The sequence below is a fragment of the Myxine glutinosa genome, chromosome 1 (genome assembly GCF_964187855.1).
Source record: "Myxine glutinosa chromosome 1, kmMyxGlut1.1, whole genome shotgun sequence".
In the NCBI taxonomy this organism is placed as follows: Eukaryota; Metazoa; Chordata; class Myxini; order Myxiniformes; family Myxinidae; genus Myxine; species Myxine glutinosa.
This window is the reverse complement of record NC_136261.1, coordinates 105,511,341-105,528,880: the sequence shown is the minus strand read 5'-3', so window position 1 is coordinate 105,528,880 and position 17,540 is coordinate 105,511,341. Positions and strand designations below refer to the sequence as shown.

The 17,540-nt window shown below is 43.6% G+C and overlaps 2 protein-coding genes across 4 annotated transcripts in view; one reads left to right on the top strand and one right to left on the bottom strand.

Annotated features, from left to right (window-relative positions):
- Positions 1 to 8,892, bottom strand: part of LOC137427252 (cytochrome P450 2J2) — a 129,366-nt gene extending 120,474 nt beyond the window's left edge. Inside the window, exons 1-4 of the mRNA XM_068116622.2 lie at positions 8,619 to 8,892; positions 4,316 to 4,526; positions 1,600 to 1,762; positions 168 to 317 (exon numbers count right to left, since the gene is read on the bottom strand). Of these exons, the coding sequence (XP_067972723.2) occupies positions 168 to 317; positions 1,600 to 1,762; positions 4,316 to 4,526; positions 8,619 to 8,635 (541 nt within the window). The 5' untranslated portion in view covers positions 8,636 to 8,892. The remainder of the gene's footprint in view (positions 1 to 167; positions 318 to 1,599; positions 1,763 to 4,315; positions 4,527 to 8,618) is intronic.
- A 1,868-nt stretch (positions 8,893 to 10,760) lies between these two features.
- LOC137427237 (cytochrome P450 2J2) overlaps positions 10,761 to 17,540 on the top strand; it is a 149,010-nt gene continuing 142,230 nt past the window's right edge. The window contains exon 1 of one of the 3 annotated variants that reach the window (XM_068116600.2): positions 10,761 to 11,082. In XM_068116600.2, the coding sequence (XP_067972701.2) occupies positions 11,066 to 11,082 (17 nt within the window). In that variant the 5' untranslated portion in view covers positions 10,761 to 11,065. The remainder of the gene's footprint in view (positions 11,083 to 17,540) is intronic. The other 2 variants (XM_068116591.2, XM_068116582.2) reach the window with 2 other exon arrangements.

The window sequence follows — 17,540 nt, the reverse complement described above, 5'->3', positions numbered from 1 at the left end:
ACCTGACATGACCACTGTCTATTAAGACCCGGATACATTACAATATTGTTCCTGTAAAGGCCTGCTTAATTAATGTGAGATGAAAAAGCGAGATTGTGAATAAGTAAGCAGAAAAACAGAGGATGAAAACACCTTCACCAAATATTGCCAAATTCCGATGTTCATACCTTTCTTAGGGAATCTCTCCATGAGGTGCTGAGCCTCTTGCAAGATAAAATTTTCCAATATGGTTCGACCTAAACCAAAGTTACGCATCGTATGGAGAGCAAAGCGGCGTTGCTGCTTCCAAGCTTCTCCATAAGGTGCGTTCACGATACCTGAAAGGGTTTCCATAGTTTTAGATGCTGGGTAGATCAGGGAAGACATCCAACATTTGCAACATTTCCACATATGATCATGTAGCAGGAAACGGTTACACTGCTGTGTATTGCATAGGCAGATGATGCTATGTTGCCCCTTAGAAATGTAAAACGATTCATGTGTGGTGTTTTGGACATCAGTTAATGATAATGAATTGTTTGGAGGTGTACGTGTGGCCTCAACATGTGGGTCTGAAAGTAGAGCAATACCCTAACAATTAAAGCAGATCAAAAGGCTCTGCTGAAATGAGGAAGAAAGGGAATGAATAGGGGGGGGGGCACAGGTGGGGATGTTGGTGCTAAAATCACACAAACAAATTTATTGTCTGGATTTTAAAGATTCTTTCAATTTTTCACAGGACAGAAAATGAAAAAGCAGTCGGATTTATCTGAGTGTTACATAAGTGACAGATGGAATCTACGCTATGCCGATGATGCGACCCTCTTGGCCAAATCAAAGACGGAGTTGGAACTGATGGCAGAGGAAGTCAAGTTGAAGAGTGAGCTACATAGAGATAAGACTAAATGAAGATAAGGCTCAAGTCATGGTTTGGAATTGTGTATGTGGAGAAAATGTACATATTGGCACATCTGAACCGACCCCAGAGGAGCTTTCTAAATATCGTGGCTCAGTAATTTCATCAACTGAACAACTACGTACATTCATGGAGATTACGACCAGACTTGCTCTAGTTTGAGGTATAGTTAGTGATTCGTCTGATGTTTGGAAGTCTCAATGTATTTGAATAGATCTGAAAAAAAAGTTGGTGAAATCAATTGTTTGGAATATTGCTCTTTATGGCTGTGAAAGTTCTTTTCTTAGAACAGAAGATGAAAGGTGTAATAACACTTTTGAATTATGGACTTGGAGGAGAATTCTGACATTGTCCTGGATGGAGCATAAAACAAATGAATGGGTTCGCGGTCGAATTGAAGTTTGGGAAGATGAGGGTCTCCTGAATATCATCAAAAGGAGGAAGGTGGCAAAATACTGCCACTGGAAGAGAAGAGCTGGTGGTGTTCGCTTGTATTGAATGATGATGGAGGGGAAGAACAGGATTGGTCATCCCACCATAACCTGGGTGGATAATGTGGAGTTTTGGGCTGTTTATGAGATTCCTATTTTAAGAGACTGTGCTTTCCATCACCAACTTAGATCGCGTCAATATAGTATTGACTGTGTGATTGCGATATAAACCGATTGTGTAATCGCGCGATATAAAGGATATAAACTCCATACCTGTCCCTGACAGAAGAACATCTACTAGTGGAAATGGTGGGCGATCCGACAGTTTATGGCCATTTTGCAGCAGGGCTTCCTTGACAGTGTGGTAACCACTGACAACTACCATGGGAAGGGAACCGAGGTAACAGCCGCACACGAGTCCATATTTATTGACCATCTGCCAAGACAAAAAAATTACATAACAAGAGGGAGAATTGCTTTGCAATACATTCCCCTTATGGGTGTGATCTTTTTTAAGTCCAAAAAGGCATAACTGTGAAAAAGAGACGAAATGCCATGAAACTCCAACTTGTTCTGTAACTTATCATAACAAAGCCATGTACCAAGTTTCAGTTCAATATGTTAAACAGTTAAAGGGTAAAAGCGGACCGCTGGACAACCACAGGAGGGATGGATGGACAGATGGAAAGAAAACCTATAGACCCTTCCAGTGAAACCAGTAAGGGACCAAATTTCAAATTTTTCACCTTTTGTTGCCTTATAGCCTGGAATTCAATTGCATTAAACCAGACTTTTTCACCTTTATTTACACATCGTAACCCACAACTTTCAAGTGAAGTTTAGCTCAGGTATAACCAATCACCTTCAAAATCATACACCAAGTTAATTGGCCTCCACCTGTGTTAAATTAATTGTAGCGATTCTGATCATTTCAGAATAAAATCAGCTGTTCCTGTAGGTTTCCTCTGCTGTGTAGTACCTTTCACAGCAAAGACTCAACTCTGAGCACCAAGAAACCTTCAAAAGACCTCTGGGATAAAGTTGTAGAAAGGCACAGATCAGGCGATGGGTATAAAAATATTATTGGGTAAAATGTCAGGGGCATAGAAAAGGCCCCTTTATATAAGGGTATGTGGCATGTGGAAAAGTATAGAAAAGAAGGGACTTTCCACAGCTTATAGAAAATGCCAAACAATACAAAATAAGGGGCATTCAAAAAATATAGTGTGCACGCTGGACTACCCTTGTGTTCTGAGGAGGAACCAAGTAATGCTCTGGAAAAGGTCATATAAAGGGGCACCAATTTGATTCATGCAGGTGCATGAAGAAGTAAATGTATTTTATTTGCCAGATGTAGGGCGCCCCTTTATATTCATTTTTTTTGAATCTTCACTCGTGAATGTTTATTCCAACTGTTCTTCAATCCATCATACTAAAATACGCAATTTCGTGTCTGTCTCTGTGTCTCACTGTGATAAATTCGGTTGTTACTTATCCAATCTGAACCAAATTTGACAGGAGGACTAAGGGTCACAGGATAGAGGTTGTATCGACTTAATTTGGCCCCCTCCCCAAGGGAGTTTACCGCCTTGGGTGAAATCCGTGTTAAGGTGTATATCCGTGTTAAGATAGCGAATTGTGGCATTTTTCCAAAGCCACTTCGAATAACAAAAATAACGAACGGCACTCCGTAGGGCCCATACCTCCACCAGGCTGGACAGTTTATGTTTTGTATCCCACTGATAAGCCGGATCTGGATTCGGACCAGAACCAAAATCTAATCGGCTTGTTCTTGTCACCTAACCAACTCATCCACCAAGTTTAGTCATAACTCGTCCATATATATTTTTTAATATCATGTTATATATCACTTTTCACCCAATCTCTCAATGGTGAAGAATCACTTGAAAAATAAATAATTCTCGTATCCGAATCCATATTCAGATAATCACCAAAATTGAATCGATTAGTCCTTGTCTCACCCACAACCTGTCCACCAAGTTTCGTCCAAATCCGTCCATAACCTTTTGAGATATCCTGATATATGTCGGTTTTAGCCCAATCAACCAATGGTGAAGATTCACTGAACAAATTCTACTAGCCGGATCCGGATCTGGATCTTCAATATTGAATCAGTTTTTCCTTGTCACACGTCCAACCTCTCCACCAAGTTTCGTCTAAATCCCTCCACAAATTTTTGAGATATCTTGTTCACAAACAAACAAACAGACAAACAGGGATGAAAACATAACGTCCATCCACCTTCGGTGGCGGAGGTAATAACAACAATCATGATAATACCTTAATATTAATGTTATTATAAAACAAAATGAATACTAATAATATCACCCCTGCTCAAGGGGTTTTTCCTCCTTGAACGTACACTGTGGTAATGTTTATAAATAGATTATCGTGACATTTTGTGGAGTAACCCCAAAATATTATAAGCTACAAAAACGTATGATAACCTTTTTAAACAGTCGCTACTACAGCTTAACACGAATCTGAAAACCAAGAGACCTGGGGTGTGTTCAATTACCAAGCAGCTAGTTAGCGTTTGTAAAGCCAGCTGTTCCTTATCAATGGTTTCGAAAAGAGTGTTTGCTTCACTGCTTAAGGCATTTTCTGAGTGTCCGACAAGACACTTGATAAGTGAACACACCCCCGACATTCTTGAAGCCCGAGCCTAGATCTACTGTAATCTATATACCCCAGAAAGGATAATAGCATGTCCCTTCCTGCCGCTCCTGTAGGTATTGGGTGTACCGGTGTAATAAACGGTGAGTAGGAATTGTATTTACTCTATTTGCAATTTCTACACATTGAAATACTAAAAATGTAAATTTTACAAACCTTTGAGCTCTAAACTTAAATCCTTCACCATTGTTCACAACCAAATCAACCACGTTTGTAATTATTTTGATTAATTTTCCAAACAGTAAAATATTAACGCTATGTTTATGTGAGAATTGGGAATTGGGTATGTCACCTTTTGCATCGCCTTCGGAAGATTGTAGCTGAATGTCAATCCAAAGTTGCCAACCAGTGGGAGGACCATTGGTCCTGGAGGGTACCCAGGTGGTTTGGTTGGAGGCCGGAGAAATCTCAGTAGCAGCCAGACTATAACGCCGGCAGCAAGACCACGCCATGCGGCAGGGGCCCATGCCCAACTGCTCAAAGTTTCCCAGGGCCACGGGTTTCTGTGAACATTGAATGATTTTCTGGCATTGACAGAGAATTGCTATAAACACAAAGATAACTTTAAATTATCTGGAATAATACTGTTTTCTCACGTCAGGGATGGGCAGGGGAAGGGAGGCTGGATTTAAGGTCTTTAATATGAGCTCAGATTTACTGAGCAAATAAAAAAAATTCTTTTTACTTAATTATTGTCGCATCAGACAGTCCATCAATATGGACCAACCGGAAATCTGATAAAGGCCTTTGCAAATGCTGAAATTATCTTAAAGTTACTGGGCTTTTTAACAGGCACTGCGTTCATGTAATCGTGTTACTATGATCCAAGGATCGTTCAAAAGCAAAACGAAACTGGTGTTCATGCGGAAAGGCAAAGTATTAGATGCCATTTCTCATACATTATTAAAAGGGGTATATTTACACTTAAATACAAATGATAGTCGGGGGATAACGAAGGACAGGACAATCATTAAGTCATGGCACAGATCTGGTGGTCATCAGACACAGATCAGAATGAAAGGGGAAAATAAACATGGTCTTGTACACAATGAAAACTAACGATAACCTGCTTATGGCACCAAAATACCAGACTCAAACAATGAAGGGGAACAGAACAGGCAAGAACTTATGAAGGCACTAGCTGGCCTCTGGGTCTGCCACAACCCGTACAGGCTAGTGTGGCACAAGGAGTGATAGAAAGACGAAGGCGAGTGATGTCAATGAGGTGAGATAGCAGGGAGATGGTGCACTTGTCTCCTCGTGTGGTCTTTCTCCTCTGGAGCAAAGAAAAGAGATTTTGTTCTCACAAAGTCCAAGGGCAAACTCGAGAGTGCTTTTTGGCATTTACGCTCCACAGGGACTGCCTTTGTAGCACCCAGCTGGTCCCTCCCTCTCATTGGCCCCTCGTGTTTCTGAATGGTGCCATCTTATGTCGCCTTTTGGAACATCCCTGACCTGTGGATTCCATTTTAGAACTGGGAAGAGCTCACACAATGACCAGGGCACAGGGGCCTGACCGGAGATTTGCTTTGCCAATGTTCTCTGCATGAACATGCAATGCTTCATGTTTGGTGTCATTGGGTGTGACACAGTGTCACTCTTTGAAGGTACAGGCAAGATGACTGTGTGGGACACTTGGAAAGCCTATAACAAGGTCACACCAGCTTATTGTGCTTTGAGTGGTACAAAAGAATCAATAGAGGACAGGCTAAAGTCAGTGGAGCCCTTTGTGATCTTGCTGTACGATAGTACTATCGGTGAAGACTGTGTCAACCAAGCTCATAAACTCAGAAGGGTAGAGCACTCGATTGCCTTCCCCCAACAATGGCAGCACTCATCAAGCTGTCCCCATTCTTCCCTCCAGGGCTTTATGACAGCTGTTCACCACTACCTCAAGTCATCCCCCATCTATACTCATTATCTCTTCCACTCCAAATGACCCCCATTCCCAAGCACTCCCTTTTTCCAGGTTATTGTGACCCCCCCCCCCCTATCCCTCACGTCTTTTCTCTTATCAGTTCATCGATGGTTGGTTTGGTCCTTTTCCGTTTCATCCCCACTTTCCCCTTCCTCTTCTTGGTGTGTTTCATTTAGCTTGTGTGAAACTTGTCCACCCCATGTGTCCTTCTCTCCCAACCTTTGATCTCATTCTCATTCTCACTTTTACTCTGCTGTTGGTGTTTCCCCCTTTTAATTTTGTTCAATTCCGTTCTGCTCCAGTACAAGCCGCGACATGTACACAGACATTTTTGTACTGTTCCTTTTGTTCTGCTGCATCCTGATCTGCTCTGTATTCTGGCTCTTCCACGAGCCTTGAATTTGTCTGCAAAATAAAATCCATGCAATGTCTGTCACTGTCCACTGACTATAATCAAAATAAAGACCAATTACTGCACTAGTGTTACAAGAACGAAGCTGGACATTAGCAACACATACATACACACAAATTACAATTGTTTTTTTTCAATTATCAAATTTCAATTCTTCATTTTTCACACAAACACAAAAAAACAAGTCCAAAATAAATGTCACAAACAAAATCTCAGTGTCCTGTTTTTATTGATTTCGGAATGTTAAACCATAAAGTTATGAAACAAAAAACGTTATGTAAATGTCCCTGCAATGGCTTTATAAAACGTTTTTGCAAAGTTATAATAACGTTAACGCAACGTTGTGATAAAACGTTATGTAAATGTCCCTGCAATGGCGTTATAAAACGTTTTTGCAAAGTTATAATAACGTTAACGCAACGTTGTGATAAAACTTTGTGGAAACGTCAGCAAAACCCAACGTTTGAACGTTCCCACAGCGTTGTGTAAATGTTCCTGTAAAGGTTGTGTAAACGTACCTGCGATGGCGTTATAAAACGTTGCTGCAAAGTTATAATAACGTTAACGCAACGTTATGATAAAACGTTGTGGAAACGTCAACAAAACCCAACGTTTGAACGTTCCTGCAACGTTGTGTAAATTTTCCTGTAAAGTTATGGTTGATGCAAAGTTATAAAAACGTTAACGTAACGTTATGATAAAACGTTGTTGAAACGTCAGCAAAACCCAACGTTTGAACGTTTCTGCAACGTTGTGTAAATGTTCCTGTAAAGGTTGTGTAAAAGTACCTGCAATGGCGTTATAAAACGTTGCTGCAAAGTTATAATAACGTTAACATTACGTTATGATAAAGTTGTGGAAACGTCAACAAAACCCAACGTTTGAACGTTCCTGCAACGTTGTGTAAATTTTCCTGTAAAGTTAAGGTTGATGCAAAGTTATAAATACGTTAACGTAACGTTATGATAAAACGTTGTGGAAACGTCAGCAAAACCCAACGTTTGAACGTTTCCGCAATGTTGTGTAAATGTTCCTGTAAAGGTTATGTAAATGTCCCTGCAATGGCGTTATAAAACCTTGCTGCAAAGTTATAATAACGTTAACGCAACGTCATGATAAAACGCTGTGGAAACGTCAGCAAAACCCAACGTTTGAACGTTTCCGCAATGTTGTGTAAATGTTCCTGTAAAGGTTATGTAAATGTCCCTGCAATGGCGTTATAAAACCTTGCTGCAAAGTTATAATAACGTTAACGTAACGATATGATAAAACGTTGTGGAAACGTCAGCAAAACCCAACGTTTGAACGTTTGTGCAACGTTGTGTAAATGTTCCTGAAAAGGTTGTGTCTACATACCTGCAATGGCGTTATAAAACGTTGCTGCAAAGTTATAATAACGTTAGCGTAATGTCATGATAAACGTTGTGGAAACATAAACAAAACTCAACATTTCAATGTTCTTCGGACGTTAGAGCAAAACGTGGCAACAACGAAAGTGAAACGTTGTAGCAACGTTGTGGTTAACGCAAAAGTGTTAGCTGGCCAGTCTCTTTTGAGGAAGAGTTGGCATCTATTGCTAGTACCCTGGCCAAATTCATGTCCTGACTACTGCTGAGAACACAAAAGCAAACAACCCACTCCAACATGATAAAAGGTTCAAATTGTAAAACTTGCAGAACTAGTTGGTCCAGTACTCCAGGGAGGAGTTAAGTGAGACTGCTAGTTTGCAGTACTGAACCTGCCTTTGTGCAGACACCTTGGACTACACATGTTTTTTTGTTTTGGTTTTGGCAAGCCAAGTGCATCAGTTGATGTCTTAAAATAAAGAATAACGGCATAGCATATAAAAAAGCATAGCATTTAAAAAATAATGAAAAATTTTGAAAGTACATTTGCAAAGTAATTTAAAAAATTAAAGTACAACTTTTGCTGAAGAATTTAATTTTTAAAATTATATTTTAAAATTACAAGCAAAAAGAGACGTAAACACCGAAGCTGATTCACGGAAACTTTTGAATCAGAAACCACTTTCCAGGAGAGAACAATAAACAGGAGAGAACAACAACAGTTGGAATGTCTCTGCGTTGTCAATACGTCATTTGTAACAAAGGGCAATTCATGGGACGTTTGTGTTTTCGTTTTGCTTGTGAAAGTGGATTTGTAAATGTCATGTACACAAGTATGCTCGACGTTTAACATAAATACAACTCAACACAACTGAGATATAATTCCATTTGAAGTTGGTACCATACTATATCCACTTACGAATCTGTCGGCTTCATAGCTTCGGACTGCAAACTGTGTTGGACTTTGGGCGGACTGAATGTATAAATATATAAATAAATCCCAAAACCAGCTCCTCCCTCTCCTCTCTTAATCTTTCCTCTGATATCTCCTTCCCATCCCTTTCCTCGATCTCAGCCCTCCTCCTCTTCTGATCTCTATCTCATCTCGACTACGAAACATGCAGAACCAGTCGGTGCATACTCCAGGGAGGAGAGGATTATTGAACTGGAAGCTGCATGGACATTTGCGTGCTAAATAGATAAGAAATGCTTTTCATTTGAACTATTTCAGGGGGAGGTCCGTCATAGTGTTTCCATGATCCCCTTGTTAGGATGTGGATAACCCAGGTTTGTTTTTGAATACAAAGTCAAGGCTCATGGAAGAGCCAGAACACAGAACGTATCATGCAACAGAACAGAAGGAACACTGGAAAGATTGGGGGGAAGGGGACACCAACAGCTGGGTTGAGGGACAAAAATAGAGAGAGACTTGGACAAATGAGGGATGTGGTGGAGAAGGGGAATGAGGGGTCGGGAAGGATGCATGGGGTAGACAAGATTGATACAGAAGCAAACTCTCAGGGAGGAAAAACTGGAGATTTAGAAGGAGGAGGGCTTGGTGTGGGAAGGACAGGGGGTTAACGGGGTAGAAGAGACCATAGTGTATATGGATGGGGGTTGATCTGAGATGGTACTGAACAGCTATGTTGAAGATCTGGAGGAAAGAATGAGATTGAGGAGAATGTGGAATTTGGTTCCACAGGTGGGAAAAGAGGAATAAATGAGTTTAGATGAGCATTGATATCTTATTGTCTTGAGTAGCCTGTGCCCCTGTAAATCGTTTAATTAATACCAGGTGGGTTGACTCAGCCTGTCATCCTTCCAAGGTCGGCAAAAGGAGTACCAGCTTAAAGGTAATGGGGTGGGCATTGCATCAGTGGCACAGCTGTGCCCCCAGAATATGATACAGCCAAGTAGCCATAGGTTGCATACGTACCACCACTACCCACTGCCTCATCAGTGCACGTTTTACAAAACGACCTACTTCGATACATCTTCTTACTATAATTCACCAAATGTCCGTCCATCCGTTCGAAGGTACCACAAAAACGGCTCAACCGATCGCAACGATATTTTGGGTCGGTATTCCTGGGACCCCTGGGATTAAAATAGGCTATATTGTTTTTCCAATTTTTCCAAGTTTTCCAATTTTCCAGTTTTTCCAAACACGATGGAATAATATTTACCGATATGAACAGTGATGTGGCTTTTGTTGAAATGCTACGTACCAGGAGAGAGTAGATTGACTCCTGGCGAACTCTTCCTATATAAACGTGCGGCTCCGAAGTAACACAGCAGCGTGTGCAAAGCGACTGAGAAACAGGTGTAGCGGCCGCTTCTGTGTTACAGATTCGGCGCGCACTCTTCACACATAAACGTGCGACTGAGAAAGACGTGCAGCGGCCGCTTCCGTTTTGCAGAATTCAATCTTTTTTCAAAATGGGCGCCATCTACTGTTTAGATTTTGATGATTTGCGTGTGATATGTTTCAACGGATGTTCATATGAATCGTTTAAAATAAAAAAAGCCTTCAATTTCTGGTGTTTTGCCTTTCCATTTGGGCTTCCCAATTGAAGCCCCGCCCTGTTCACCCCAATCTCTTAGGGCGGGTACCGTTGCTAGTATAGCTAATACAAGGGAAATCTAATCTAACCCTAACCCTAACTCAGACCAAGCTACTCTTAATACAGTCTAGCAATGGAAACTCCCCCCTCAGACCCACAAAGTACTTAACAATATTGATTACATCTGCACGTAGGATATGCAGCCCAATGTGTTCCTGCAGTTTGCAAGCATGCCCACAAGTACAGTATACAATGGACATACACATATGAAATATGATGCATTAGATTGAAATGTGAGCTCCCCATAATCAGAACCAGGGGATCAGGGGAACACTATGATGGACCACCCCCAAAATAGTTACAAATAAAAAACATCTTATATCTCTTTAGCACTCAAATGTCTTTACAGCTTTCACTTCACTAATCCACTCCTCCCTGGCATAGTGCACCAACTGCTTCTGCATGTTTCATACTCAGTCTGCAGCTCTGTCTGAGCCTTTTTAGCATGTGGGAGTGCACCGAATAAGCAGTGAATGCACGCATTGCATCACCTGATCAGAAGCAGGAGAGGAGGAAAGGAGGAAATCAGAGGGAGAAGATCGGAGGGAAGAGAGGGGAGAGAATATGAGATGATCAAAGTAAATCGGTGGGTGGAGATCAGAAGGTGCAGATGAGGACGGGGAGGATATAAGATGGAGGAGAGGGGAGGGATATATCAGAGGGAGGAACTGGTTTTGGGATTTATTTATATATTTATACATTCAGTCCGCCCAAAGTCCAACACAGTTTGCAGTCCGAAGCTATGAAGCCGACAGATTCGTAAGTGGATATAGTATGGTACCAACTTCAAATGGAATTATATCTCAGTTGTGTTGAGTTGTGTTTATGTTAAACGTCGAGCATACTTGTGTGCATGGCATTTACAAATCCACTTTCACAAGCAAAACGAAAACATAAACGTCCCATGAATTGCCCTTTGTTACAAATGACGTATTGACAACGCAGAGACATTCCAACTGTTGTTGTTCTCTCCTGTTTATTGTTCTCTCCTGGAAAATGGTTTCTGATTCCAAAGTTTCCGCGAATCGGCTTCGGTGTTTACGTCTCTTTTGGCTTTGTCCTGTTGTGTTTTCATCACGTTTCTCCATCATATCTTGTAAGCGATGACACAATTTTGGGGTAAAATTCACACAGCTGCTGGTTGCATCATTTCTGGTTGTGCGTGGGGTTGGGGTGGAGTAAAATACAGTCTTGGCATTTAATATGGATTTTTTTTTTCTTGACTTGGGTTTACTTTCTTAACTCAGTATATCAATCTGGTGAGTTTCTTTTACACTTTGGTGATTTCTTGGTTAAAAGAACTATGTCACTGATTGCCTGTCGCAGCAAGAAGTCAACAACAGGATTATATCACAGGTGGCGTGGCAAAATGTACGGACAGGTGCATTTGATGATTGGCTTCACAGTCGGGTATACAAGAGTTGTTGCGTTCTGCATTAGTGGAAAACAACTGCTGCACGTCTCCAAAAGTTATTGCCGCTTCCTCTGGAGATGGTCCGTCAACTCGACAATGCTGTTTGTCATGGAGTGGTGGCTTTACGAAATTACGGCATGAAACAGCGTGCTATTGCTCAGCAGTATGGGATCACTCAAGGTCAGGTGTCAAAGATCCTGAAACGAAATGCTCAGAGGGGTGTCCCTACTCCAATACCGAGGACAGGACGTCCCCGCAGAACCACAAGGAGGGATGATCGCCAGCTGCACCGGTTAGTCCGCAATGGCCATACCAAGTCAGCTAATCGGCTTAGGGCTGAGTGGCAGCAACTGACAAATGTGCGTGTATCCAGAAGGCTAGTCAACCAACGACTGGTTCAAGCAGGCTATCGTGCCAGGCGTCCCCTGAGAAAGCCACGCCTGACCAGACAACACCACCAGCGCCGATTGCAGTGGGCCAGAGAGCACCGTCAATGGCAGCCAGGACACTGGAATCACGTGATCTTCAGTGATGAGTCTAGATTTCTGGTCTATCGTCAAGATGGCCGTGTCCGAGTGCGCAGACAAGTGCATGAAGCCTACAACAAAGATTGTATAGTGCCAAGAGTCCAAGCTGGAGGTGGTGGGGTGACTGTTTGGGCTGCTTTTCATACTGGGGGCAAAACTGACCTGGTTGTTCTGAATGGAAACCTGAACCAGTTCAAGTACAGGGCCATTCTGGAAGAAACATTGCTTCCATTTGCTCGTGCAGCCTTTCGAGGAAACTTTGTCTTCCAATATGACAATGCACAGTCTCATCGTGCTCGCATGATCCAACACTTTCTTGCTGGCCGTGGTGTAGAGCATATGGAGTGGCCTGCCATGTCCCCGGATATGAATCCGATAGAGAACTTGTGGGCAGAATTAACGCATCAAATCGACCACTTGGACCAGCAGCCGACCTCTGTGCGTGAATTGCAGCAGGCTATTGTCACTGCATGGCAAGCGATTCCTGTCCAAACCTTGGCAAATCTCGTGAACAGCATGCCTCAACGTGTACGTGCTCTCCTGAATGCTCGTGGGGGTTACACGAAGTACTGAACTGTAATTTTACTGTCCGTAATCCCAGTCGTAATTTAGCTTTTGTTTTTGTTTAAAATTTTTTGGCTAATGTGCAAAATAAAGAGATACTTCTGGAAAATGTACAGAAGTTTAACACAGTACTGTCCATGAATTGAGTTCGATATCAGTTTACATCACTTTCAAGGATCAATTTATTTGTTTCGAAATGTCAAATGTGGTTTTTGTTTCTTTTAAAGGTCACATTAACAAAATCTAGAATAATTTCAACATAATTCCAATGAACTTTTGGTTCTAAGACATCTTGAAGAGTAAGTTCACCCCCACAAAAAAAATATTCCATATTAAATGCCAAGTCTGTAGTTTCAAAGCAAGGCATAGATCTATGCTTTAAAATTCAAATTCTTCCCCAAATGTTATATCATTCCTGGCATAATTCCTGGGAGTGTGAGGGAAGTGGGGTGGGGGTTCGGTGAATGGTGAAACAATTTGAAAGCAAGGCATACATCTATCTTCTAAAATTTATATTCTTCGACAAATGTTATACCTTTAAAATGTAAATTATTCTACAAATATTACACTTTTAAAATGTAAATTCTTCCCCAAATGTGCTTTTAAAATTTGAATTATTCCACAATTGTTATACTTTTAAAATGTGAATTATTCCACAAATGTTAATCTTTTAAAATTTGAATTATTCCACAATTGTTATACTTATCAAATGTGAATTATTCCACAAATGTTATACTTTTAAAATTTGAATTATTCCACAATTGTTATACTTATCAAATGTGAATTATTCCACAAATGTTATACTTTTAAAATTTGAATTATTTCACAAATGTTGTACTTTTAAAATTTAAATAATTCCACAAATGTTATACTTTTAAAATTTGAATTATTCCACAAATGTTATTCTTTTTAAATGTGAATTATTCCACAAATGTTATGCTTTTAAAATGTGAATTATTCCACAAATGTTATTCTTTTAAAATTTGAATTATTCCACAAATGTTATACTTTTAAAATTTGAATTATTCCACAAATGTTATTCTTTTAAAATTTGAATTCTTCCAAAAATGTTATTCTTTTAAAATTCAAATTCTTCCCCAAATGTTATATCATTCTTGGCATCATTCCTGGGAGTGTGTGGGTAGTGGGGTGTGGGTTAGGCAAAGGGTGAAACAATTTGAAAGCAAGGCATACATCTATCTTCTAAAATTTTTATTCTTCGACAAATGTTATATCATTCCTGGCATAATTCCTGGGAGTGTGAGGGAAGTGGGGTGGGGGTTCGGTGAATGGTGAAACAATTTGAAAGCAAGGCATACATCTATCTTCTAAAATTTATATTCTTCGACAAATGTTATACCTTTAAAATGTAAATTATTCTACAAATATTACACTTTTAAAATGTAAATTCTTCCCCAAATGTGCTTTTAAAATTTGAATTATTCCACAATTGTTATACTTTAAAAATGTGAATTATTCCACAAATGTTAATCTTTTAAAATTTGAATTATTCCACAATTGTTATACTTATCAAATGTGAATTATTCCACAAATGTTATACTTTAAAAATTTGAATTATTCCACAATTGTTATACTTATCAAATGTGAATTATTCCACAAATGTTATACTTTTAAAATTTGAATTATTTCACAAATGTTATACTATTAAATTTGAATTATTCCACAAATGTTATTCTTTTAAAATTTGAATTCTTCCAAAAATGTTATTCTTTTAAAATTCAAATTCTTCCCCAAATGTTATATCATTCTTGGCATCATTCCTGGGAGTGTGTGGGTAGTGGGGTGTGGGTTAGGCGAAGGGTGAAACAATTTGAAAGCAAGGCATACATCTATCTTCTAAAATTCAAATTCTCCCCCAAATGTTATATCATTCCTGGCATCATTCCTGGGAGTGTGTGGGTAGTGGGGTATGGGTTAGGCGAAGGGTGAAACAATTTGAAAGCAAGGCATACATCTATCTTTTAAAATTCAAATTCTCCCCCAAATGTTATATTGTAGCGGCTACCGCTGGGTATACACAATCGCCTTGCACCTACCGAGGACGCGGAGCGATCACCATGCCGGGCTCGCTCAGGACACCCGGGCATGCCCGCTCTCGACTTGCCAGGCCTCGTCCGGGACACCCGGGCGCGCCCGGGCATGCCCGCTCTCGACTTGCCAGGCCTCGTCCGGGACGCCCGGGCACGCCCCCTCTCGCCTTTCCCAGGCAAACGCTCCGGGATAATGTGTATATATATTGCTGCCCGATAAACGGGCTTTTTAGAGAGTACCCGAGTTGATTTGACACAATAAAGAAACTCGGACGAATTCCAGCTTTTTGTCGCGTCCATTCTTTCGATTTACGTTGGAGCATAGCTCCTACATTGGTGACCCGACATGGACACGGCAGTTGCCCTCAAACTGCCTACCTTCTGGGAGGCTCACGCGGTGGTTTGGTTCGCCCAGGCGGACTCCCTGTTCGCCCTGCGAGGCATCACGGCCGACGACACCCGCTTCCACCATGTGGTAGCAGCACTCGGCTCAGCCACCTCGAGCCCTGAGCCTCCTCGAGCGCCCGCCAGCCGCTGACAAATACGACGCGATTAAAAAGCTCCTCCTCGACGCTTTCTCCCTCTCATCAGCGGAACGCGCACGGCGCCTGCTCGACCTGCCCGAGCTCGGCGACACGCGCCCGTCCGAGCGAATGGACTACATGCTTTCGCTGCTCGGCGAGCACTCTCTGGCATTCCTGTTCCGGGAGCTGTTCCTCCGTCAGCTGCCTAGCCCGGTACACCTTGCCCTGGCAAGCACGACGATCACGGATCCCCGCGCCCTCGCCAGGGAAGCCGACAAGATCTCCGCGGCAGGCCAACGCATTGGAGCAGCGACCTGGAGCCCACCGCCGTCCGAAGCAATGCCCATGGCGCCCAAGCACCCGGCACGGTCGACGACCGAACTGCCGACGCAATTGGCGGCCGCTACGCCGCGCCGACCACCTCCAGCATGACGACCGGAGCCTCCACCTGACCAGGCGTGGTGTTATTACTTATTATCATGCCAGGTTCGAACAGAAGGCCCGGACATGCCGACCCCCGTGCACCTTTGGCAAGCCGGGAAATGGCCGGGCCGGCGTTCATTACCAGCCATGAGCGCCGGCCACACGGGCAACTTACTTTTCATCACGGACAAAGCGTCCAGACAGCGCTTCCTGTGTGACACCGGCGCCCAACTGAGCGTCATACCCGCCTCCGATCAGGACAGGCAGTCCGCGGTTTGCGGCCCCTCCTTGGTTGCGGCCAACGGATCGGCCATCCGCACCTTCGGCACGCGCAACGTCACCCTCTGCTTCGGCGGCCAACGCTTTAATTGGACTTTTGTAACCGCAAGCGTGCCCATGGCTCTGCTAGGCGCCGACTTCCTCTGCGCACACGGACTGCTGGTGGACGTCCAACGGCGTCGCCTCATCAACGCCGAGACCTTCAGCTCCCTGGAATGCACATTGAGCAGCTCCGCTCCTACCGAGCTGGCATGCGCCCTCCCGGCGGCAAACAAGTTTGCTCGCCTGCTCACGGAGTTCCCGGCCCTCACGCGGCCGACGTTTTCGGCCGTCGCAGTACGACATGGGAGGGATCGAGCACCACATACCAACCACGGGCCCGCCGGTCTACACCAGAGCCCGCCGCCTCGACACAGCCAAGCTCGCCGTGGCCAAAGCCGAGTTCGATGCTTCGGAACACCTCGGCATCGTGCGGCGCTCCGATAGCGCGTGGGCTTTGCCACTACACATCGTCCCAAAACCAGGGGGCGGCTGGCGCCCATGTGGCGACGACCGCCGCATTAACGACGCTACCACCCCCGACTGGTATCCGATCCCGCACATCCAAGACTTCTCCGCCCGTTTGGCAGGACATGTCATTTTTTCAAAGATCCATTTAATACGGGGATATCACCAGGTACCTGTCAGGGCGGCCGCCGTCCCAAAAACGGCTGTCATCACGCCGTTCGGCTTATTCGAATTCCTGCGAATGCCATTTGGCCTCAAGAACGTGGCTCAGGCGTTCCAGCGCTTGATGGACGGCGTGCTGCGCGACCTGCCGTTCCTTTTCGTTTACCTGGACGACATCCTCGTCGCCAGCACGTCCCGGGCCGAGCACCTCCTCCACCTCCGAACACTGTTCGGGCGCCTCAGCGAGGATGGCCTCATCGTCAACCCGGCCAAATGCCACTTCGGCACGACGGCCGTTGGTTTTTTGGGCCACCACATCACCAAGAACGGGGCCATGCCGCTGCCAACCAAGGTCGAGGCCATCACCACATTTCCGCGTCCCCGCTCCATAAAGGCCCTGCAGGAATTCCTGGGAATGGTGAATTTCTATCACCGCTTCGTGCCCCGCGCTGCTCAACTCATGCGGCCCCTCTACGAAGCCCTCCGGGGCAAGCCGGCCAAGCACGACGTCGTCTGGTCCGCAGCAATGGACGCGGCCTTTAAAAGCTCAAAGCCGGCCCTCGCCGACGCAACACTGCTCGCTCACCCGGTGCTCAACGCTCCCAACGCCCTCACCACGGATGCCTCTGACTACGTGGTGGGCGCCGTACATGAGCAATGGGTGAATGGGATTTGGCAGCCACTCGCTTTTTTCAGCCGGCAACTCCGGCCGAACGAGCTCAAATATAGCACGTTTGACCGAGAGCTCCTCGGTCTACACCTGGCC